At 47.3% G+C, this 25,132-nt stretch overlaps 1 protein-coding gene and 1 pseudogene across 1 annotated transcript; both read left to right on the top strand.

Moving 5' to 3' along the window:
• The first annotated feature begins 7,636 nt into the window (after positions 1–7,636).
• LOC121473621 lies at positions 7,637–8,145 on the top strand (annotated as a pseudogene).
• Positions 8,146–18,654: 10,509 nt separating this feature from the next.
• LOC121473461 (keratin, type I cytoskeletal 14) lies at positions 18,655–23,038 on the top strand. The gene is made up of 8 exons (XM_041725868.1): positions 18,655–19,266; positions 20,494–20,576; positions 21,129–21,285; positions 21,437–21,598; positions 21,699–21,824; positions 21,916–22,136; positions 22,232–22,278; positions 22,782–23,038. Exons 1-8 carry the CDS (start codon positions 18,712–18,714, stop codon positions 22,877–22,879), a joined length of 1,449 nt encoding a protein of 482 aa, XP_041581802.1. The 5' UTR covers positions 18,655–18,711; the 3' UTR covers positions 22,880–23,038.
• The last annotated feature ends 2,094 nt before the right edge of the window (positions 23,039–25,132 follow it).

Raw genomic sequence — 25,132 nt, 5'->3', positions numbered from 1 at the left:
CATCTCCCATTTTCAGCTCTTAGCTGTTACTTTTGGCATTTGCCTTATTTCTAAATCATAGGCTTATACTACCATTTCTTAATTGTTTTTTTCAATTTTAGTTTTTTTTTAAGATTTTATTATTTATTTTGAGAAAGAGAGAGAAAATATGAGAGTGTGTTGGGGTGGAAGAGGTAGAGGAAGAGTGAGAGAGTGAATCTTGAACAGACTCCACACTGAGCCCAGAGCCCAATTAGGGGATTGATCCCATGATACTGGGATCATGACTTGAGCTGAAAACCAAGATGCTCAGCCATCAGAGCCACCCAGGTGTCCTTCTATTTTAATTTTTAATTGCTTGACTTCCTGCTGTGGAGGAGGGAGGGTCAGCTCTTTTTTACAGTATTACACCTCCCTTCTTCTTCCTACCCTCTCAATGTATCCATATTTCACTAGTTAGTTTTACATCATGACAATTTAACTATTCTTTATAGTCAAAAATATTTTATACTGTATTATATTTCTTGGGGATAAATATCTTTTTGAATTTGTTGAGGTTTTCTATGTACCTATCCTAAATGTATTCCCTTGTTCAGTGCCAGAAGTATAGATCTCCTAAAATGTTAAATCACTGAGTATTCCATTGTTTTATCTTCTTGAGAATATTTCTCTGGAGCCCATTGTCCTGCTCCAGCATGTTCTTGGTGCTATCTGTGCCTCCTGTCATCCCGAATCTTCCCTTACTCTCCTCTTGGTTATCCCTTCTTTCTGCATTGCTTCCATCTTTCTGGATCCCATGTCTCCCCTTTTCTTTTTCTTCTTTCTTCATTTCAGTGAAAAACATCCTCTGGCAGTTTCCTGAGATAGGATTCATAGACTTTTCATATCTGAAAACATCATTAGTCTACTCTCATTCTTGACTGATAGTTTGGCTGGGTATGCAATTCTAGGTTGCAAATAATTTTCCCTCAGCACTTTGAAGGTATTGTGTTACTATTTTCTGGCTTCCAGTGTTGCTACTGAGTAGTATAATGCTGCTTTGATTCTAGACCTTTTATGCTATCTGATTCCCACCCCTTTCCCCAGAGCTTTTAGGCTCTTCTCTTTCTCTCTAGCAGGCTGCAGTATCACTTGTCCTGCCTCAGTGTGGCTGTGTTGGCTCTGTTGGGCACTTGGCAGAATCTTTCAGTGTAGAAATTCATGTTCTTCAGAAGATTTCCAAGAAATTTTCTATTTATTTCCTGATTTCCTCCATTTTCTCTCTCTCTGGAACTCCTCCTTTTCCTATGTAGTTCATTCTATTTTTCATCTAACTTGTCTTTTTTTGACTTCCTGAGATTTTCCTAAACTTTACCACTTAATCTTATTATTTAATTATTTAATTTTTAAAACATTTTCAGTACCCTATAGCTCCAGATACCTTTTTTTTTAAAGGCTTTATTTCAGTTTTCTCTTAGCTACCTTTTTCCTGGTTTGTCCTGTCTCTTTCCTTTATGCCAGAGGCTTCCCTCCAATGTCTGTGGTTCTTGGTTGTCAGTTAATATTTAAGAGTAAGTCACTAGAAGGTGATTGGAATGTGAGTGTGTGTGTACTGCAGGGGGGACTTTTCCCTTGGTGAGGCTCACTATAGAATAATCTGGTGGAGAATATGCTGTTTTATTGGAGAATCTCAAATGTCAGTATCTGTAGGCATTTTCTCTTGGGTAGGGTCTTCTTTAAGAAAAACACCTCTAATTTCCTGCTTGGCTTGCAAAAAGCTACCAGTTTTAGGAAGCTATGTGGGGGAAGGGGATGGAGTGGGTCTCAGTCTCAATGATCTGAGTTAAGTCAGTTTATTACCCCACCCTTAGCTGTGCTTCATCCCTCAGGGTTTAGTCCCTCTGAGTAAATTCTCCAGAGTACCCCTCTAATTTCTTCTGAGGTAAAGGAGGAGTGGTTGGCATCAGGCAGGATTGGGGTAGAAAGGAGCTCTGGAAATATCTCTGCTTTTTATACAGACATTTGACCCATTTATCCTTCTATTTCTATTCCACTTGCCCTCATTTTCAGAGGTACTTGGTGCCTCCTATTCCAGAGGCTTCCCAAGGTCCTGCTTGCTTCTGGCTTCTCCCTGGGAAATACCACAATTACTTTTTTGTTTGTTTTCTAAATTCCAAAATTTTGTTACTGTGATCACTTCTCCTGTTCTCTTTGTCCAATACAGGTTTTATCTTACACTAATTTTAGGGGTGCTTATAGGGGTGGTGATAAATGACACATTTAACCTCCAGTGTCATCTGAAGTCTCTACTTCACATGGCAAAATATTTTTCATCTTTCAAGGCTGTCAAGCCTGATTCATCACTCTGTAATGCATAATCATTTGTTGGTTGTTCAGCAAATACGTCTCCTTTCTTATGGTCAACAATCCTGTCTTCTGGGCCATAGGTGAGCTTATGATTCAGATTGGACCCTAAATCCCAATACCCAAAGGCAACCACTAATAACATTTTGATGAGTTTCTTTCATATATATATTATAGGTCTATCTGTCTACCTACCTATCTGTCTATCTACAACGACACTATATCATTTTGTATTGTTTTTATTAATATTTTAAGAGAAGCATTTCTCTGTGTTATTAAAAGTGTTATACATTTCAATGCTGTTTCTACTGGTTTTTGTTGTTGCAAATTAAAATAATAAAGAAATAACATCTTTCTGCATACAGCTTTTACAAATATTTTACATTATTTCCTTAGGGTTGATTCCCAGAAGTATAATTACTAGGTGAGAAGATGACAAATATTTTAAGGGTCTTGACTTGAAAAAAAAAAAAGGGTCTTGACTTGCACTCTCAAATTGATTTAAAGAAAAGTGGTACCAATTTACATATTTTGCCAGCCTATTTCAAAACTGCTCACCAACTTTGAGTACTATCTTTCAAAGATCTCTTTTATTAATTAATTCATCTGTCACTTTTAAAGCTGACCTTATGAAAGGACCCTCACACAGAGAGAGTCCTGGCCTGGGTTGCTAAAACCTCTTGGGCTGGAACACATGCTTATGAGTTGTTCAGTAACGAGTTGTCAGAGTAGAGGATGCAGAATGCCCTCTACCTAACAAAGTTGTCCATGCCCAAGTCTTCACGATGAGTATCACCCATCAGTGAATCTTCTGGAAGCTCCATGAGAAAGGCCTCCATTTGACAGATGGGGAAACTGAGGGCCCAACTAATTAAGGGGAAAAAAAATTTGTAAGGGTCTGGTCTCTTAGCTAGTTATAAAACTACCTGAGCACAGGAAGCATGTTTCTCCCTTTCATTGTTGTATCCTGTGGAAACAAAACACAAACTCCTTTTAAAAGATTATTATCAAGGCAGAAATGTGAGTTTTTCTTTCACTGGGGGAACTAGCTTTTCCAGCTGGAAATGTCTTACTGCTTGGTTTCCCCAAGCTAAGATTCAAGTCCCAAATCAGACATCATCTTGCTCTTGTCTGGCCTTTCCAACTTCCTAAGATCTTGGCCCTGAGATGAGGAGGTTGAGTGCTATCGAATGTTCCTTGTAACTTTATTTTGAACACACCCTTAGATTCTTTATGCTTGAGTTAGTGTCAAAGTTTGTGAAATATTGTTTTAGATAATTGCATAAAGAGCTAAAACAATGGCTGGAGTGAGAATTAATGATAGCCCATAAAGTGTATCTGCTGATGTAAATAAATGAGTAGTAAGCTCATCAGGTTTTGCCTTCTTTGGGCCCATTGTTTCTGAAGGCTATAAAAAGCACGGTGTCACTCCTAGTGTCTGAGATAAGCCATTTCTTATGTTTGCCTTCCCACCTCTGAGGCTTGTTGTTTAAGACCTTCTGACAGCTCCCTGAGACATCAACACAAATGAAACTTTTTGTTTTGATGGTCCACGCAACCCTCAGACAGCACCCAGTGCATTTGGTATACTCAGTAAGGATTTGTGGAATCAGGCCTTGGGTCTGGGGTAGAGACCTTACCTCTTTCAGGTTTCCATGGAATCTTCTCAGAAACAAGTTTTCTTTCTTTCTTTCTTTCTTTCTTTCTTTCTTTCTTTCTTTCTTTCTTTCTTTCTTTTTTATTTATTGAGAGAGAGCATGTGAATGAGCAGGGAGGAGCAGCCGAGGATGCAGGGCTCGATCCCAGGACTCTGAGATCATGACCTGAGCAGAAGCTGATACACTGAGACAGGAGAGTGCTTTATATGGCCCTTCCTCTGATGTGTTCTGTGGTCACTGTCATGGGTGGATGGAGCTCTGCATCTCCCTTTCCCCAACAGTCCAGGACCCCTGCAGGGCTTTGAGCAGGTCAAGGGGTGTTAAAGCAAAGATGTCAGCTATTTTGAAAAGAGTCCATTTCTGACTTAACTCCCTGTGAACACATTGCTGGGGTCTGGGGTCCCTTTCTGTCTTACAACTGATTATATTGTTACACATAAAACAGGTAGCTTTTATTTGGCCTATGATTCATGTGACAATGTAAATAGAAATATAAAAAACAAACACATTCATCCATGGTTCTGTCCCTAGAATTTTTCTTCTCTTAGGCTCCTTTCTGGCTTCATTATGTGTGAGTACATGTCAAAGATGATTTTCAAATGATCAAAGGGCTTTATTATTAAGTGAATAAACTGATAGAAATAAGAGACCAGTGTAAAAGGACATAAGTGCAAGAATATCTGTTATTGCATTATCTACAGTGACCAAAAAGGGAAAACAAAGTGATTACTCATTGGTAGTATGTAGTTGAGTAAATAAGGATCCACTCATACAATGGAATGTTAAGCAGCCACCACAATCAATAAATTGGAGCTATGTCAGCTGGCAAGATGAGATTCTTCAGGGTATTGGGGAAAGGGAAATAAATGCACGATACAGAACAGCACAGGTAGTATATTGATCTCACGTGTGTGAATAAATAAACACTGTCCCCTATTTATGTAAATGCATATGTGTACACCTATATACAAGCACCAAAAATATGAAAAGGTACATATTTTTTTTTGAAAAGGTAAATATGTTATTAACATGGGTTACCTTGGGGGTAGAATGGGAGGCCAAGGTGGGTGTAGGGGATAGTAGAAGGAAAGAAGAGATACAAGAAAATAGGAAAGCAAAAAAAGACTGTACCCACTTTCATTTTTTTGTATATTTTTTATTGGAGTTTGATTTGCCAACATACAGTATAACACCCAGTGCGCATCCCGTCAAGTGCCCCCCTCAGTGCCTGTCACCCAGTCACCCTGTCCCCCCACTCACCTTCCTTAAACCACCCCTTGTTTGTTTCCCAGAGTTAGGAGTCTCTCATGTTCTGTCTCCCTCTCTGATATTTCCCACTCATTTTATCTTCTTTCCCCTTTATTCCCTTTCACTATTTTCTATATTCTCCAAATGAATGAGACCATTTAATGTTTGTCCTTCTCTGATTTACTTCACTCAGCATAATACCTTCCAGTTCCATCCACGTCGAAGCAAATGGTGGGTATTTGTCATTTCTAATGGCTGAGTAATATTCCATTGTATACATAGACCACATCTTCTTTATCCATTCATCTGTTGATGGACACTGAGGCTCCTTCCGCAGTTTGGCTATTGTGGACATTGCTGTTATAAACATTGTGTACCCACTTTCATATATAATGATAGAATTGTGTCTGTGCATATATGAACAAAGAAAATAAATAAAAAATTTAAAGACCATAAAATCAGTTCATTTTTTGAATCCCACATCAACTTCCTAGTTAAAAACATGGGTGCCTGGCTGACTCAGTCAGAAGAGCCTGCAACTCTTGATCTTGGCGTTGTGAGTTCAGGCCCCACATTCAGTGTAGAGATTACTTAAAATAAATAAACTTTAAAAAAAAAAGAACTAAAAAACCTATATTGCACACACAAATATCCTGGACTGTCAGTTTTATATTACCACGTAATAGATTCTTTTTTCCTTTTTTTACCATTTTAATAATTTTTTAAGTGTTGAGTTCTGTAGTGTTAAATATATTCACAAAATTATACAACAGATCTAAGCTCTATACTCTCTATATCCCAATTCCCTTTTCTCCCTTGCCCCAGCCCTTGCTAATAAACTTTCTACTTTCTGTTTCTATGCTTCTGCCTACTTTAGGTACTTGATGAGTGGAGTCACACAATATTAATCCTTTTCATGACTGCCTTATTTAACATAATGTAATGTCCTTAGAGTTCATCTGTGTTGTAGCATGTGATACTATCTAATAGACTTTATTTGTTTATTTTTAAAGATTTATTTATTCATTCATGAGACACACACACACACACACACACACAGAGAGAGAGAGGCAGAGACACAGGCAGAGGGAGAAGCAGGCTCCATGCCAGGAGCCTGATGTGGGACTCGATCCCAGGACTCCAGGACCGCGCCCTGGGCCAAAGGCAGGTGCTAAACTGTGAGCCACCCAGGGATCCCCATCCAATAGACTTTATTTTTTTTTAAATTTTATTTATTTATGATAGAGAGAGAGAGAGAGGCAGAGACATAGGCAGAGGGAGAAGCAGGCTCCATGCACTGGGAGCCCGACGTGGGATTCGATCCCGGGTCTCCAGGATCGCACCCTGGGCCACAGGCAGGCGCCAAACTGCTGCGCCACTCAGGGATCCCTCCAATAGACTTTAAATTAACTTTTCATTTAGATAAAAATATGACTACATAAATCAAAAGTGATAACCAAAAGGGGGGAAAAACCCTAAAGTTAAATTGTAGTCCCTTGCAGAAGGTAATGTGGAATAGTGAAATGAGGCAAGAGGTCAACCAGGGGTTGAACCTGGAGTGTGGCCCTAGCTGATCCCTTCATCCCTGAATTTCGACTCCTTCTTCTGTGAATTTAAGGTATTAGTATGTACCTGAAGAGGACCAGTTATTACCTTTGATTCTTGTGGCTAGGATGGGAGCAGGCAGTTGTGTCCTGCCTCCTAAGGATGAGTGGGATCAAATGTCTCCTTCCTGCCCACTTTCTGCTAAGACTCCTTGTTATGTCCCTGCACCATACTCATCTCATTTTACAGGTGGGGAAACTGAGACTCAGGGAGGCTGAGCGACCTGCTTAAGGGTGCATGACTAGTAGGTAAGCTATCAGAATTGGTAGGTACGCTTTCAGGTAAGTTGCTACCTTTATGTTGATCTTTCAGATGAGCAGACTCCTGGCCTCGCTGGACTTGATCAAGGTTGCAGAGAGGGCGAGTTCCTGCGAGAGTGAAGTGAACTCAGCCTTCATCGACTACGAGGTTACTCTGGGCTAGGAGTTGTGTTGGGCTCAGGGTGGGTGGTGCCTATGGTGGCCAACTTCTTCCTTGTCAGCCCCTCTCCGACCTCTCCTCCTCCCCCACTAGGTGATGGTAGGGTATTTACAGAGTGGAAATGGTAAATGTTACAAATCAGGCCCATATTTGTTGTGTTTTATTGATTGTCTAGACTTGAGAAAACCTAGACTTAAGATTTCAAGAAAAATTGTTAAAAATAATGACGATTAATCTTAAAAGTGTGTCATGTCTCTAGCTGTTGCATAGTTAATAGCAAAAACTATAAGAAAGTAAGCTTTCTGTATTTTATTTTATTTTATTTTATTTTATTTTATTTTATTTTATTTTTTTGCTTTCTGTATTTTAAATCTGCAATCTGGGCCATCTTCCAGTGATTCGCCAAAATGACCAACACAAAGGGAAAGAGGAGAGGTACCCGCTATATGTTCTCTAGGCCTTTTAGAAAACATGGAGTTGTTCCTTTGGCCACATACATGCGAATCTATAAGAAAGGTGATATTGTGGACATCAAGGGATGCCCCACAAATGTTACCATGGCAAAACTGGAAGGGTCTACAATGTTACTCAGCATGCTGTTGGCATTGTTGTAAACAAACAAGTTAAGGGCAAGATTCTTGCCAAGAGAATTAATGTCCGCATTGAGCATATTAAACACTCAAAGAGCCGAGATAGCTTCCTGAAGCGTGTGAAGGAAAATGATCAGAAAAAGAAGGAAACCAAAGAGAAAGGTACTTGGGTCCAACTGAAGCGCCAGCCTGCCCCACCCAGAGAAGCACACTTTGTGAGAACCAATGGAAAGGAGCCTGAACTGCTGGAACCCATTCCCTATGAATTCATGGCATGATAACTGTAAAGAAAATAAAAGACCTCAGGATTGTAAAAAAAAAAAAAAAAAAAAAAAAAAAAAAAAAAAAAAATCTGCAATCTGGTTCAGCAAAGAAGACGCTTGTTTCAATGATGAATGGCTCAAGTTAGGGCATATGTCTGTGCTGCTTCTCTTTGATCTTCCTCTCAACATAAACAAAAATTTCAACTAGTATTCATGTCAGAACTATGCTTGCTTGTCAATTGCCACTACAGGTTGCAAGAGCTTGGCAAAAATCAATGAAAGCATTCTGTGGAGATCTATGGAATTTACAATAAAGAATACTCTTCTTATTTGTAAGTTAAGTGCTATGTATCTTTTATATTAGTACAATTTATAGTATTTGTTATATTATTATAATGTCTATAAGATAATATATTTTATATATTAGTAGAATATATTCTATACATCATATATATTTCCCCTCTTGGGTGCCTTGGTTTGGGTTCCAGAAGCAGACCCTTAAACAAAAACTCAAGTGCAAGAAGTACCCTTGGATGGAGTCTCATGAAACATCATTAGGGAATGGGTAGGTGAGATGGGGAAGGGGAGGATGCTAATAAGGGATGCATGATCAAACAAGTGAACACTGTGAACCACTGTAGTCTAATTCTTAGGGACACTGAAAAATAAGAACCTCAGAGTTCCTCCCAGAGGACGAGGGAGTTGAGGTATTTACCCTCATCCTGATAGGTTGAGGGAGCTCTCAGGCAGGGGAGTGGTGTTAACTCTCCAGCACCACAGCCTGCCCTGTGCATAGGCACGATGGCTCTGATGGCCGGAGAAGGTCCTCAGGCAGAGGTCTCTGGTGCTGACAGTTGGAAGTCTGGCCAGTAAGTGCCCAGGAGAAGTGGCTGGAGATTGGTGCTTACAGGTGGCATGCTGTGATGCTGCCAGTGTTAGAGAACCTGGCTTTATGGAGCACCTCAGTACCTTTGAGACACCTCCATATTCAGTGGCAACTGGGAGGTGCCTGGCTCTTGGGGAATGAGGCTCAATGGAGCTTCCCTACCTTTAGCTCTCTATGTCTATGAGTTGGACACAGTAACACCTTCCCCAGGGGGCTTCGTAAGATTAAATGAGAGTATCACTTTCAGTATGCAGGGTCTAGCATAGTGTCTGACAGAGCAAGACTCAGTGAATAGAAACCTCTTTGCATCCTTCAGAATCTCTGAAGAAGGGGATCCCTGGGTGGCGCAGCAGTTTGGCGCCTGCCTTTGGCCCAGGGCGCAATCCTGGACACCTGGGATCGAGTCCCACGTCGGGCTCCCGGTGCATGGAGCCTGCTTCTCCTTCTGCCTATGTCTCTGCCTCTCTCTCTCTGTGTGTGTGACTATCATAAAAAAAAAAAAAAAAAAAAAAAAAAAAAAGAATCTCTGAAGAAAGATCCTTCTCAGCTCTCAGAACTTAGAAGACATTTGTGTCTCTGGACAGGCAGACAGGCCTCCTTGTTAGTGAAGTTTCATATCCATTATGTTTTCCTTTTTGTCTTGGCTGCTGGGAAACCCAGACAGATGCCAGGTATAGGCAGCCTCTCCCCCCCCCTTTTTTTTTTTTTTAAGATTTTATTTATTTACTCATGAGAGACACACACACACACACAGAGAGAGAGAGGCAGACACACAGGCAGAGGCAGAGGAAGAAGCAGGCTACATGCACGGAGCCCGATATAAGACTCGATCCTGGGTCTCTAGGATCACACCCTGGGCTGAAGGCGGATGCTTAACTGTTGAGCCACCTGGGCATCCCAGGCAGCCTCTTCCGTATAGTTTGGTGGTGGACACACACGGGGTAGTTGCTTAGCTTGTAAAGATTGGAGCCACGTCTGTGTCTTCCTTCTTCTAACACCAGATCTCTTTTCCCTGGTCATGGACAGAGGACTAGTATGCCTGCTGGGTTGGTCATATAAGATTCTAGCCACTATCCGTATCAGTCCTCCCTGAGATTTGTCAAATTTGAGCTGATCCTCTCAGGCCTTGAGACTGAAGGGTGAGTGCAGGGCTGCCTCAGCTATGGCTGCAGCCTCATGGGGGTGGCTGGTCTGTGCAGGTGAAGTCAGGAGGCAGATCAAGGCAGGGGTGTGTGTGTGTATGCGTGTGTTTCTGTGCATGTGTTGGGGCAGGAGGGGAGAGTGGGAGAGAACAATGAGTCAATGAATCGCCTCTTTTTGAAACGAATTCAAGTTACTTCTATTGCTTGCAATCAAAACATGTTTATCAGTATACCTTATTACCTAATTTTGATTTGTCTTTGGTCCTTGCTGGATATTTTCAGTTTTATTATACATGTGTGTTTTGTCATAAGCTGATCCAGCTCTCTATTTTGGAAACGAGTGACCTAGAAATAGCGTGTGTACGTGTGTGCGCGCGCGCGTGTGGGCACTCAGATGTCGCCCCCATTGCACCAATAGCCAGGGCTGGGAGGAGAAGAACCAGGCCTTGGGTGATGCTGAGTGGCTAATGGGGCTTCCCTGACCTCAAGACCTCATTGGAACACCTGAGCTGCTCCTTCCTTGTCCCCTTCACTCTCAGTCCCTCTTCGGAATGTGGGCCTCACAGCAGCTCCCATGCCTTCTCCCCTCACACCCAAACCATCCTGCTGACTCTTCCCCAACAGGGCTTCCGGGCCTGCCCATTCCCATCTGCTCCACCCTAGCTGGGCCCTCACAGACTCAGCAGCTCATCATCTGTGTCTGCTGGCCTCAGCAGCTCTCCTGAGGCCTCCCTCCTCCTGCCACTCCACTGTCCAGCACTATCCTAGACCCCTCTTTGTTCTTTGACCCTCGTTGCCTGAATTTTGACACTGTTCTCCATTTGAGCTTACCCCCTACCCCCATTGGTCAAGCTCTAGGGCTTACTTTAAGAGAACTTTTTGCCAAACATGTTCTCTGTGCCAAGTACCATGTTGGCCACTTGCCATGAATAATCTGGTCCTCTCAATAGTCCTGTGACATGGGAACTGCTATGTCCATTTGATAGGAAATAGGCTGGGGGAGCTGCAGTGACTTGTCCAAGGTCACATGGCTGGTCAATGGGGGAGCTCAGCCTGGAACCCTGATCTGATTGATTTGGGAGGCCCTGGGCCTTCCCCAGTCCCATGTGATGGCTCAGTCTGGGGGAGGGCAGGACGGCACTGAGAATGCCACCTGACTTCTGTCTGCTGGAGGTCCATTTCTTTCTACTTGAGAGGCTGGAACTGCAAGGGGACCACTTTCTTTTCCCTTCCCTGCCCATATTTCAGGACTCCTGACGCAGCCATTCCAGCTCAGGTGCTGACTTTCCTCTCGACTCACCGCTGGCACTGGAGTTCCCACAGCCACGCCCCTGCCTGGGAATGCCCTCTCCCCACTCCACCCATGCAGGGCTCTTCTTTCTTTCAAAACCTGAGTCAAACGCACCCTTTCCAAGAAGTCTTCTATGTACTACCCACCCCACCTGGTGGCTCCTCAGCTCTGGGCTCCCCTCAGACAGTAGAGAAAGCTCTACACCCATTTACCCTCCCCCATCAGACTGGACATCTCCAAGGACAAGGGCTGTGTCTCCCCCATCAGGCTGGAGCAATTACAGTAAATTGACTTGCCAAGCACCTAGTATGTGAGAGATACTTTGTGACCCTCTCAGGCAGTAAGGTAAGCTCTCCTGAGAGGTGGGACACATCACAGAGGCTGTGGGAAGGTTGAGAAGGGGAAAGCCAGGTGATCCAAAGTGATGGGATAGGGCTTCCTGGCAGAGGAGAGGTCTGAGCCATCCCCGTCCCTTACTTGGATAATGGCAAGGCAACATCTTCCTGGTTTTCCCTTTTCCCAAAGTATGTTCCACATGGAGGCCAGAGGGCCTTTGTGAGACACACCTAACAATGTCACTCCCTTGTGTAGAAGCTTTGTCCCCCTAGTGTTGTTACGATAAGGTCTGTGATCCTCAACTCCACGTGTCCCCAGCTGCTGTTCTCAGTTTTGTCAGGCAGTTCAGCTGTGTACAGCAGCAACTCTTAGATACTGCACTTTCCTCAGTTGCATGCCACTGAGTCTTTGCTCAGGTGAACAAATGGAATGTCCTCCCTCACTTCCTTTCTTGCTCAGTATCTATTCATTGTCAAGGTTCAGCTAAGTTGAGAACTCCCGTAGGATGCTTGCCCACCCTGGGATGGGTGAGATGACTGCCTTTCCCGTTTTCCATCCATCCTTTGCACACTTTTCCACCCACCATCTATCCACCTTCCATTCTTCTATTTCCATCCATTATCCTTCCTTTCAACCATCCATCCATCCATCCATCTGCCCAACTACCGGCCCATCCATCCAACCACCCATCCACTTATCCATCCATCCATCCATCCATCCATCCATCCATCCATCCATCCCATGAGTCCTTTCACATTCCCTTACTATCTTCCTATTCCCCCTCTTCCTCCTTCCCTCCCACTCCTCTCCTTCCCTTTTGTTCATCTTTCATCTACTTTCTGCCACACATATTTTAAATCTGTGTGTTGAACCAAAGCTTGGCCTTAAATAACATGAAGAATTTAGGCAGGAAGAGAGGAGAGAAGTGGAAATTCAGGCAGAGGCTGGAGAATGGGTGGGGACATAGGGGTTGGTGAGGGGACTGGGATGTTGGGGGTGAAGCTCAGTTTTCAGTGGGCATTATGGGTAATTGGCTAGAAAAAAAGTAAGTCTTACTTTGCCTAAATAGATAGCAAATAGATGGCTAATGAACCTGTCTGTTGCTGGGCTTTGGCTACCTAATTTCATGTTCTTAACAACCTAAATGTGATTCTGGGGTATAGGCACAGCTCTTTTCACCCTACATATTCTCAACCTGCCTACCTCAGATTTCTGGGAGGCACTTGTTAAACATTTTGCACTTGCAAATCAGTCCCTGCTGTGGGACTTTGGACATGACCCTTTCCCTCTTGGGGCTTCAGTGTTCCTATCTGTAAAGTTAGGGGTCTGGTTTAAATGATCCCTGAGACCCTTTTTAGCTCTGAGTTTCAGGGATCTTTTATCAGAAGGGGACATGTCATTGAAAAGTGAGGCTGAGCTGGGACTGAATCCTGGCTGAATGGCTTTCTGTCTGTGGACCTTGGGAATTACCTCAACCTCTGAGCCTCCTGCATCTATAATGTGGAACAGTCAATTTCTGTCCTGTTGTCTTTAGCAGCTGGCAGGTACAGACAAGGCCATGGACACTGAAACACTTGGCTTGGCCCATCTGTTGTGTCAGTGCGGCTCTCACATGGACAAGGCCCAGATGGGCAGGCTGGCCTGGGAAACAAGTGGGTGGCAGACCTTTCTAGGGGAATGGGGACTCAGGGCCTCGGGGAGGTGCCCCAGGCTCCCAGTAGCCTCCTGTGTCTGCAATCCTACCTGTCAGCCTGCTCACTGTCCCTATGCTAGCTCAGCCTTTCTGGAGGCAGAAATTGAGCTCCAGGTCAGCTCAGGCTCCAGTATGTCATTCCTAGAAGTGACAGCCCTCAGCTCTAGGAGACATTACCCTTGCTATAGGCAGACAGATGGCTGGGACATGGTGGGGAAAGGGATGGGCCAAGTGAAAGGGGTGGACAGGGAAGGGTGTGGAGGGACAGGGAAGGAAGGGCAAGGGATACAGAACTCTGTTAAGAGGAGAGAAGAAGCCTAGCCCATGGCAGAGGTCTGAAAATCACTAAGAGGGCTCTAACTAGGCAATTCTATGACTTTCTCTGGACCTCAGATTTCCTACCAGTGATATGAGGAAGACTCTGACTGTTGCCTTCTTTCCTCCAGGTTGGTGGGGGTCTAAGAAAAGACTCTGGACATCAATGATTACAGAAATAGTTGGTATGTCTTTTTTTTTTAAGATTTTATTTATTTATTCATGAGAGACACAGAGAGGGAGGCAGAGATGTGGGCAGAGGGAGAAGCAGGCTCCATGCAGAGTGTGATGTGGGACTCGATCCTAGGACCCCTGGATCACGATCTGAGTCAAAGGCAGAGGCTCAACCACTGAGCCACTCAGGCACCCCAGTTGGTATGTCTTTAAGGACAGTGGCCTGGGAGCGTCTTAGGGTACAGAGAAGATTTGAGGAGGCCCAGTCTGGGTTTAGGGCTGGAAGAGAGAGGAAATAAGAGTTCTTTCTTGGGCCTGGACTCCCTTCCCCAAAGTGTTTCCTAAAAGCTACAGTCCTTCGAGGAGTCCAAGGCAAATGACACTCTCAAGCTCACTGGGTATCAAGTGCTCTTTGCCACTGCTAATGGATGCAGAATTAGTGCCCCCCCCCCAAAAAAAAAGTTGAAGAGAAACAGTATGGTTGCACAATCTCAAACTATCCTTTTCAAGGTATTTATTAATTTCAATGGGAAAAATAGTAATGCTACAATGGAGAAATCCACAAACAGTACCTTGGCCAACGGACAGCAATAAGACCCATTCCATATATGTCTACTATACCTGAGATGATGCACTGGACAAGGACACATCATTTCTGTGGTTTTCTTGCCACAACCTGATGATGAGAAAAATATGAGGAAAACCCAAACTGAGGGATATTCTACAAAATAGCTGACTAAGCCTCTTCCAAACTGTCAAGGTCATGAAAGAAAAGGATGGACTAAGGAGCTGTCACAGGCAGGGAGAGACCAAGCTGACCTGACAGCCAATGAAATATGGGATCCCACAACAGAAAGGGACATTAAAGTCAATGTTAATTTATTTGTTTTGATAATTGAACAATGGTTATGTACCATGACCATAATGGGGAGGCTGGGTGAAAGTTGCACATGAATTCTCTGTACTATTTTTGCAACTTTTTCTATGATTTCAGAAGAAAAATTTAAAAACAAAAATAAAAAAGGGCTCTCTCCCAGAGCAATTTTCTACGTATAAAGGGCCCAGAGAAATTGGGTGGTGGGAAGTGTGGCCCGGACTCCTGAGAATTCTGTCTCTCTGCTGCCCCATCCCCTAGTACCTTTCTTCGTGGAGCTACCAGCTGCCCCCAGAAGCCTTCCAGACCGGCCCTGCCCACATCTTGTTACAGTCATGCCTCCACCAACTGTTCACCACCTCCCCCCCTGCAATGTGGATAGCTCCTGGTCTGTCACACGTGTTGTGGGTTGAACAGTATCCCCTGAAAAGTCACGTCCACTGGAAGCTTGGAATTTGTGACCTTATTTAGAAATAGGGTCTCTGCAGATGTCATTATGGTGAGAATTGAGATCACACTGGGTTAGGGTTAGCGCTGAACCCAATGAGTGTCCTTAAAAGAGGCAGAAAAGGACACACAGAGAGAAAGACTGAGACATAAAGGGCCATGTGAAGATGGGGAGGCAGAGATTAGAGTTTTGTTGCCACAGACCAAGGAATGCAGGGAGCCACCAGAAGCTAGAAGAGGTAAGTAAGGGCTGTCCCCTAGAGCCTTCAGAGGGAATGTGGCCCTGACGACACCTTGATTTTGGGCTTCTGACCTCCAGGACAGTGAGAGAATATACTTCTATTGTTTTAACCCACAACATTTGTGGAGATTTGTTACGGCAGTCCCAGGAAACTAATACATATGGATTGCACTTTTTGTTGTTGTTGTTGTTTTTTTTAAAGATTTTATTTATTTATTCATGAAAGACAGAGAGAGAGAGAGAGAGAGAGACTGAGAGAGAGAGAGGAGAGAGAGGGAGAGGCAGAGACACAGGCAGAGGGAGAAACAGGCTCCCTGCAGGGAGCCGACGTGGGACTCGATCTGGGTCTCCAGGATCATGTCCTGGACTGAAGGTGGCGCTAACCCGCTGAGCCAGCCGGGCTGCCAGGATTGCACTTTTCTCATGTTTGTCCACATCTTAAGTAATTTTGATGTGTGTCCTCTTTCTCCTTGCAGGCTGCGGGCTTCCTAAGGGCAGAGACTGTCTCTTTTATTATACTGGGCTCTGGGGACAGGGGCAGGGCCTCTCTCCTTGGACTGGGATGCCACAAGGTCCACTCCTTCTTTAGGAACCCATCCCCTGGTGCCCAGCCCATCCTCAGCACACAATGCAGGCTCTGTGGGGGGCTGCCTGGCTCTGCTGCCTCACCTGTTTGCATTGGCATTGGTCACCTCCTGCAGGCTGGCAGGGAGACTTACCAACCACAAGAGACACCACCCTAGGCTCCTCTTTTGCCCTCTCCTTCTTGGGGCAGCTGGAGTGAAGGTTAGGTACTGGGGTCCACACAAAGCCTGTCTAGGAGTCCAGGGCCCAGCAGACAAGCATTAGCCCATTAATCCCTGCTGCCCTCGAAAGCTACTTCTCCTCACAATGTTGTGAGCACCAGACTAGACCATTTGTGCCTAGTTCTATATCTGCAAGGATTAGTCTCAGGATCTGGGCCAGAGTTCTAATCCTGAGTGCTGGCAGGAGGGGGTTGGGGGGGGATCAGACTTATATCCCATGTTGGGGTTCCAGGGTCTGTAGGGGTGAGAAAAAGTACCCAGGCAAAGTTCTCTTCTTAGATTGTGTGCATGAGTTCATATGTCATTGGTTCCCTACCCTCTTTACTTTTAGTTTTCCCTTGGAGGCTGGCAAGAAAGAAGCCTCTTTTGGGTTCCACTGAATCAGGGTAGAGGGTAGAAGAGAAGAGCTTTTCCTGTGTCCTGTGCTCTAGGGATTTTATCCATGGTTTCCTGCAATGGAGGGAGATAGGGGGGTGGGCAGCACAGAGAAAGCTGGTGTTGGGCTCTGCCCCCTCTCCTGCTCCCCAGGTCCCTGATGCTGCATTTTTCTCTGGTAAGTGCCCCCTCTGCCCCACCCAACAGCAATATGCCTCCTAACACATGCATCTGTCCCTCAGCCAAAATCCCTGCTACCTCTCACTGGGGAAGTTGTAGGGCTGGGCCAGGGTGGGGGAGCATCCTCTGGAAGGAGATTAGAGTGTCTGTCAGGGGCGGGTGGGGCAAGGTGGGGCCCTTACTTACTCACATCCTTGAGAGTCCTTGGGCGGCAGATTTGAGGAGCCCACAGCCTCCAGTGTCTGTCTCAGCGTTGTCTCCCAAGCTCCTAAGCCCTGGTGAGGGGGTGCTTTCTGGTGTCTGCTTTGGTGGCAGTTGGGGTTGGGGGGTGAAGGAGGTTTTGCTTCCTTTGTGGAAGCAGTTGATCCTAAGAAGAGCGTTGGAGCCTCCAGCGGGGGCTGTCGGGGCCTGTCTGGGGAGATGGTACGCGTCAGACAGCCCCAGACACGACTGCATTCCTCCCAACATGCCTGCTGGGGTCCGTAGAGCTGAGGGGCTGGCTGGCTGGCGGGTGGGCGGGGTGTGGCTGGAGGGGGTGTGGCTTTGGAGGTTGTCTGGGAGACGTCAGGCAGCTGAGGGCCCCTATATACAAATATCCAAGGCAGAGCCAAGTGGACCCCTGGAAATGTCCCTCTGAACCTCAATGTTTCGGGAGTCAGGATCCCCCCTCAAGTCCACTCCCAGTGTCTGCATCCCCCCCGAAATCCCCTGGGCCAGCTCATAAGGGTGCCTGGGCCAGCCTCTTCCACTGCAGAGAGACACCTGGGGCTAGAAGGAAAAAGGCCTTCCTGTCCTGTTCCAGGGGTGTTGCTCCACCCTCTTTGGGCCCAGACTAGCATACAGTGCTAACCAGACTTTGCGCCACACTTGGCTTACAAAACCCTTTCGCGTACACTACCACTTTGGATTCTCAGAGCTGACTCTGCATTAGGCAGGGCAGATGATATTTATCCCCACTTTACAGATGAGTAAACTGAGGCAGCATAGGGTTACATAGCAGAGCCAGGATGCCATCTGACTCTGCTTTTTCACCACGTCTCTGGCTGTGCCTGTGATGCCACCTGCTCTTGGCCACCTGCTCTTGGCCACCCAATGCCACGGGCCCACCCACAGGTGTGTGGAAGATCTCGGAGGCTGTGCCCAGGGCTGGGGAAAGCTGCCTGGATTTCCCTTTAATGGGAAAGGTGTCAGGGTGGAAGCCTGAGCCACCTGACTGGCGGGGCATGTTTCAGGGATGTGACAGGCTTCTCAGCACAGCCTAAGAGGTCAGATCTGAGAGACCCCCGAGAGCTTCTGGTCTCTTTATAGATGATCTTGCTGAGGGGGCATCCCTGTGCCTCATGTAACCTTGCCACGCTGGCATTTCTGCAGCCAGGTACCACCTGGAGTGATGGGCTTCCTCTAGGTGGATGTCAAAGGCCCACCTTGTTAATGGGAAACTGACAGGTCATCAGGTTTACGGGGCAGAGGCCCTCCTCGCTGCCACCTGGCCGAGCCTAGCATGCAGGCTTCTGATGGCTGTGGCTCCCAGGGCCAGATGGGAAAGTGTAGCCTGCAGGCCCACACCTCCTATGTGAATCACGCCTGGCGGGACAAGAAACCAAAAACACCCCAAACAATGAGTTTCCAGTAAAATATGACGGACGTGATGAGGCGGGGGAGGGGAGGGATCTGACGGGGAGTTGGCACTGGCCTGTAAGTGATGAAAGCCAAGGGGAATGGAAAGTGCCAGTCCCGCCCCCTACTCAGGAGTATAAAGCACCCACATCCTATTCCAACTTACCTGAGCACCTTTCTCTCCTCTGCTCGCTCACTCACTCACTCGCTCACCTCCTTCCCGGCACCATGACCTCCTGCAGCCGCCAGTTCACCTCCTCCAGCTCCATGAAGGGCTCCTGCGGCATCGGGGGCGGCTCCAGCCGCATGTCCTCTGTCCTGGCTGGAGGCGCCTGCCGGGCCCCCAGCGCCTACGGGGGCCTGTCGGTCTCCACCTCCCGCTACTCCTCCGGGGGGGCCTGTGGCCTGGGGGGCGGCTATGGTGGTGGCTTCAGCAGCAGCAGCAGCTTTGGTGGGGGCCTGGGTAGCGGCTTTGGTGGAGGATACGGTGGTGGCCTTGGTGCTGGCTTCGGGGGTGGCCTTGGTGCTGGCTTTGGGGGTGGCCTTGGTGCTGGCTTTGGGGGTGGCTTCGGTGGTGGTGACGGGCTCCTGGTGGGCAGCGAGAAGGTGACCATGCAGAACCTCAACGACCGCCTGGCCTCCTACCTGGACAAGGTGCGCGCCCTGGAGGAGGCCAACACGGACCTGGAGGTGAAGATCCGCGACTGGTACCAGAGGCAGCGGCCCGCTGAGACCAAGGACTACAGTCCCTACTTCAAGACCATCGAGGACCTGAGGAACAAGGTGTGTGGATTGGGCAGCAGGACTTGCCATTCCAGCTACCTCACTCCGGAGCAAGAAATGCCTCAGGCCGCTGGCATCTTTAGATTCCTAGACAGGGCAGATTCCAACCCAGATCCCTTCTGCTCCAAACACGTCCGGCAGGGCTGGTGGGTCCCGGGCCTCGCTCATGCCCTTCTGGGCTCCAGACCTCAGACCTTGTGAGACTAGGGATTCCTACCTTTACATTTCATGGAGGAAGAAGTCAAAGCTTTGAGAGGTGCTGTGACCTGCTCAAGGCCACACAGCAAATCAATGGCAGCGCTGAGGCTAGAACCCTTGTGCCCACTTGCTCGTACAGGAGGCAGCTACCTGTTCCCCAGCACAGGGGAGGAGCAAGGCTGTAACGGGAGCAGACTAGACACTCAAACCACTCATTAGCTCATTAGTCTGGGCTGTGGTGGCTGCCGCCCATGAGCCCTGGCACTGGCCTCTCCCCACAGCCAGGGGGTTCGCAAAAACCCCAGAGACAATCAGTGGCGATCCACTTTACACGCCCTGTGCAGGAGGGAGACTGGGGGACTTGTGTCACCTGATTCCAGCCCCACCCTCACCCCCTGCTCCAACCTTACCCTGGGATTCCCCCCCCCCCCCCCCGCCCACTTTTCTTGGTGTCTGGTTCTGATGCCTCTTGTGGATTAGGTAAATGAGATGATGAAGGAGGTGAACTCCAGCCAATCCAGGATTCGATCTTTGTTCTTGTTCTTCTGTCTCTTCTATTATCTCCCGTGCTGGCTTGGGTCTCCTCTTTTGGGAAAGCCCCACCTGAGATCCCATGCTCTTGTGGGCTTGGAAAGGAATGGGTGAAGACTGGCAGGGCTGGCTTGTGCCTAAAGAGGAAAATTCAGACCAGGGAGGGAGTCTTGAGAACCTTAGGTTACTCCTCTACTCTGTAGGTAGGGAAACTGAGGCCCTGCAGCTTATCAGTGGTAGAACCAGGACCCACAACTCCAGGGCTTTGGGTTCCAAGGCCAGGGCTCTTTCTATCCATTTTCCTGACCAGGAGTCAGCAAAGCCCTGGGTCAAAGCTGGACTACTGAAACTTGTCCTTTAGACTGTTGTGGCAAAGGCTTTTGGGAGAAGGGGGACTCAGGTGAGAGCAGGAAAGCAAAGGCCTGATGTACACAGGCTGCAGTAAGTCTGGCTAGTGATGTCCATTTGTCTGATGACCTGCATCCTTTCCACTTGCAGATCCTCACGGCCACTGTGGACAATGCTAACGTCCTCCTGCAGATTGACAATGCCCGTCTGGCTGCTGACGACTTCCGTACCAAGTGAGTTTGCAGTGTTGGCTCAGGATGTCCAATCCCCCCAGGGTGGGGCATTTTTGGGTTCCCTAACAGAGCCGATAAGTTGCCAGGACGGCCACGTGAAAACCCCTTGAGGTGCTTGTAAAAATACAAGGTTCTTGGGCCCCACCCTTGGAGTTCTGATTCAGTTATTTTTAACAGGCTGCCTGAGTGATTCTGATCCACAGCCAGGTTTGGGTGCCATTGCTTTAGGGAGAGGTGTTCCCTACTTCCCCACCTGCCCTCGAAGTGCAGGAGGCAGTCACATTTGGAAGCCTGTGTGCTATTGGTTGTGAGACCAGAAGCATCTCCCCTCCCTTAATTCTACAGCATGAGGAATTGCCTTATTCCCTCGCCCCAGGAATGTTCAGATCTGAGCTATCAATGGGTGCTGTGTTCAACCATGTTATTTTCAAGACTGACTCCCTAAACCACTCACAGGGTGCTGGCTATGGGAAGAAGCAGCAGGGGCAGAGAACAAAGCCTTCAATGTGGCCAGGATGGGTGTCTCATTCTTTTTCTCTCGGGTCATTCCAGGTACGAGACAGAGCTGAACCTGCGCATGAGCGTGGAGGCCGACACAAATGGCCTGCGCCGGGTGCTGGATGAGCTGACTCTGTCCAGAGCTGACCTGGAGATGCAGATTGAGACCCTGAAGGAGGAGTTGGCCTACTTGAAGAAGAACCACGAGGAGGTGAGAGCTGGCATAGAAGATGAGCTGGGAGGAAGGGATGGAATTGAGCTGGGGGAGGGCAATGCTCAGGCCAGGAACACCTCTGACTTGGGAACCCCAACTGGCCTCCAGAGTGAGGCTCCTGACTGTGGATTATGCTTTGGTTGTGCAGGAAATGAACGCTCTGAGAGGCCAGGTGGGCGGAGATGTCAACGTGGAGATGGACGCCGCCCCTGGTGTGGACCTGAGCCGCATCCTGAACGAGATGCGCGACCAGTACGAGAAGATGGCAGAGAAGAACCGCAAGGATGCCGAAGACTGGTTCTTCAGCAAGGTGGGTATCATCCTGGGTGGAAGGGACCCAGGAGACCCACTTTCCAGGAACTTCTGCTGTGAATGTTTTATTCTTTATTCTTTTCTTTTCTTTTCTGCAGACAGAGGAGCTGAACCGCGAGGTGGCCACCAACAGCGAGCTGGTACAAAGCGGCAAGAGCGAGATTTCCGAGCTCCGGCGCACTGTGCAGAACCTGGAGATCGAGCTGCAGTCCCAGCTCAGCATGGTAGGGGAACTGCTAGGCTTGCATTGGACTCAGGACTAGGAGGGAGCGAGTGACTACCCTCACTGATCCCTGATCTTTCCCTCCCTCACAGAAAGCATCATTGGAGAACAGCCTGGAGGAGACCAAAGGCCGCTACTGCATGCAGCTGGCCCAGATCCAGGACCTGATTGGCAACGTGGAGGAGCAGCTGGCCCAGCTACGCTGCGAGATGGAGCAGCAGAACCAGGAATACAAGATCCTGCTGGACGTGAAGACAAGGCTAGAGCAGGAGATCGCCACCTACCGCCGCCTGCTGGAGGGCGAGGATGCCCAGTGAGTGCACTGCCCTCCAACCCAGTCCTGCCCCCTCACTATTCATCTGTTCTACCCTATATGTCTAATGATCTTGCCCTTTTCTGTCTTCATAGCCTCTCGTCCTCCCAGTTCTCCTCTGGCTCTCAGTCCTCCAGAGATGGTAAGACCTTCCTCCTCCTCAAGCCTGAACTCATCATCACCTCCTGTCTCCCAGCAGGTCTAGGGAGGTGGCTTTTTGAGGGGTTGAGCTAGAGTTTTCTCATCCAGGATTCCTTATAAACCTTCTTGAGTAGATGAAGCCATTTTTCTAAATCTTCCTTAGCGTTTGGAGCTAGTGGCTTCCACTTTTTACTTCTGTCACCTGGTACCCCACAGTTAGGTGGTCAGCACCACGGACAGGGCCCCACGGGACATTTCCTGTGGATACCAGTCCACTTGGGTTGATTTGGACAGAACCAGTCTGGTCTGAGTTCTTAGGAGCCCAGTCTGAGGACACAGACTCTGTCCCTGACCTTAGGGAACTCTAGTCTGAAAAAAATGTGTTGATGGTATCAGTGCTGGGATAAGAGCAGTGAGTGAAGTGATAATCAGGGGAGAGAGCAGCAGGGAGATAGTTCACTGCCTATCCACTGTTGGTAACACCCTCTCTCTCCTTTTCCCCAGTGACCTCCTCCAGTCGCCAGATCCGCACCAAGGTCATGGATGTGCACGATGGCAAGGTGGTGTCCACCCACGAACAGGTTCTTCGCACCAAGAACTGAGGCTGCTCAGCGTTGCCCAGGCCTAGGAGGCTCCTCTATGTGGAACAGATCTCACTGAGGAATCCCCTCTCTTGCCCCCTAAGCACTCCACACTTGAGTCCTGCCTCATCCTTGTCCCCTCCTGGCAATCAATAAAGCTTTATTATCTCAGTTGCACAACTCCCGCCTCTGCCTGGTCATTGTTTGGAGTGGGGGTGGGGAGAGAGCGGGGGAAGTATCTCTTTGGAGCTTGTCATAACACCTGGCTGTGGCCTCTGGGATTGGGAGAAAGGGCTGGAGGCAGACTGGGCTCAGGTCCTGGGATGGCTTTCACCATTCCAAACATACTGATAGATGTGTGTCCTAGGTCATTTGTAGTGTCTCCAAGGGCATGGAGGAACATTCACTCACTCACTCACTCACTCACTCACTCACTTGTTCACGTACTCATTTATTCATTAGTTTTTTTTTTTATTCATTAGTTTATTTATACTTGCCAATATTATTGAGTGCCTGTGGCAGGTTAAAGATTTTTTAAAAAGATTTTATTTATTTATTTATGAGAGAGAGAGAGAGAGAGAGAGAGGCAGAGACACAGGCAGAGGGAGAAGCAGGCTCCATGCAGGGAGCCCGGCGTGGGACTTGATCCCGGGTCTCCAGGATCATGCCCAAGGCCTAAGGCAGGCGCTCAACTGCTGAGCCACCCACGGATCCCAAGATTTTTAAAAACAATTTGGTCATCAGGGATTTCTTTGAGAATATATTGAAAGTTATAGATCTTCTCTCCTCCCCCAGCCCAATAAGCACAAACCCATTTGCACATAACTCATGAGGTTCATGGGTCCCCTAAAGCTCGTCAGTGGAGGTCCACAAACCCAGTAGGAGCTCATACTTTACTGAGAGGTTGTCTCCCTCCATCCCACCTGCTTTTGCCTCTAGAGCTGGGGCTGATCCTGTCTGCTATAAGTTGACATTAGCACAGGTTCATTATCATCTTCAAGCCTCAGTTTCCATGTCTGTAAAGTGGGCACAATGACACTACCTACCTCATGGGTGTTTTGTGAGGATTTGCTGGAAGAATGCATAAAGGCCACTAGCACAGTGCTTGGCACAGTGCAGGCTCAGGGCACGACAGTGAGTTATACTGGATGAGCTACCTCTCATGTATGGAGATTCTCCATCTATGATGAGGGCAGTTTTAAAGGCTTAGGGAACAGTTTGACTGGATTCTAACTCTGGCTCTGTTCTATATTAGTTCTGTGATCTTGAAGAGTCTCACTTTCCCCACTTATCTAGTAGGCATGGTGAACACAACTTCTTAGAATTAATATGGGAATCCAGTAAGTGAATGCACATTAAGAACCAGATTGTAGGTTGTAGGAGACTTCTCTGGTAGAAAGTGTCTTCTTCATTCTGTAGGGGGCTGGAAAAGGAGGAAGAAGGTGAGGATCTCACCTGAGTGCATAGTGAAGATTCCAGAGGTGGGTAGGGCCCATTGCCTCCAGCTAGGAAAGAGCTGACTAGTCACTGTGTCAATTTCAAGAGCTCATTCATTGGGCTATGTGAATGAAATTGCTAGGGGGGGGAGCCAAGGATGGGACTGGGGTTAAAGAAACACTTAGTTCTTGAGGGCAAGGGATATAAAAGCCTGGACTTTGGAATTAGACACCCAGGGTTGGAGTCGTGGCTTACACATTTGACTAGCCTGGAAGAATTTGGAAAAGATCCTCTTTTACAAAATGGGAAATGAAAACCCTTACCACATAAGGTCAATGGTAGATTGAATGATCTCACTCAGGCCAAGAGTTTAGCATTGTAGTTGGCACATTGTTGGTGCTCTATAAATGGTATAGTAAGAGGGTGAATTATTAGGAATTGGAATGAAATGATGTTGGTTTCTTCTCTTCACCTCATCTTCACCCCAGGGAAGAGAGGCCTGCTTTGTGTTCCTGAAACTCTGTGATGTTTTTTCCCCTGAGTTTTGGCATTAAGAAGGTTTATCTGGGGTGATCTCTGGGGGAGGGTGCTCCATTCTGGAGATGAATGATTAGTTTCGGAGGTATGAGGGGACAACTCAGGGAGGAGGGAGTTTGAAGGACTTTCCTTGGATACTGGGAAGGGATGGTTTTGTGGCCCTAAGAATGATAGGACCCTGGTGCAGAGGGCCACATGATATCCCTAGGAATGCTGAACCCTAGGGACTAGTGTTTCTAACTGGCCAATGAACTCATGTGTGATAGGATTCTGGGGAGTTGTTCACATTTGGGAGGCCAC

The sequence above is a fragment of the Vulpes lagopus genome, chromosome 12, assembly GCF_018345385.1.
Source record: "Vulpes lagopus strain Blue_001 chromosome 12, ASM1834538v1, whole genome shotgun sequence".
NCBI classification, from domain to species: domain Eukaryota; kingdom Metazoa; phylum Chordata; class Mammalia; order Carnivora; family Canidae; genus Vulpes; species Vulpes lagopus.
This window is presented reverse-complemented; position numbering and strand designations above follow the sequence as displayed.

Coding starts and splice junctions, on each gene's coding strand:
- LOC121473461 (XM_041725868.1), top strand. CDS start 18,712: ATGACCTCCTGCAGCCGCCAGTTCACCTCCTCCAGCTCCATGAAGGGC. Junction 19,267..20,493: donor TCGAGGACCTGAGGAACAAG/GTGTGTGGATTG, acceptor TTCCACTTGCAG/ATCCTCACGGCCACTGTGGA. Junction 21,825..21,915: donor TGCAGTCCCAGCTCAGCATG/GTAGGGGAACTG, acceptor CCTCCCTCACAG/AAAGCATCATTGGAGAACAG.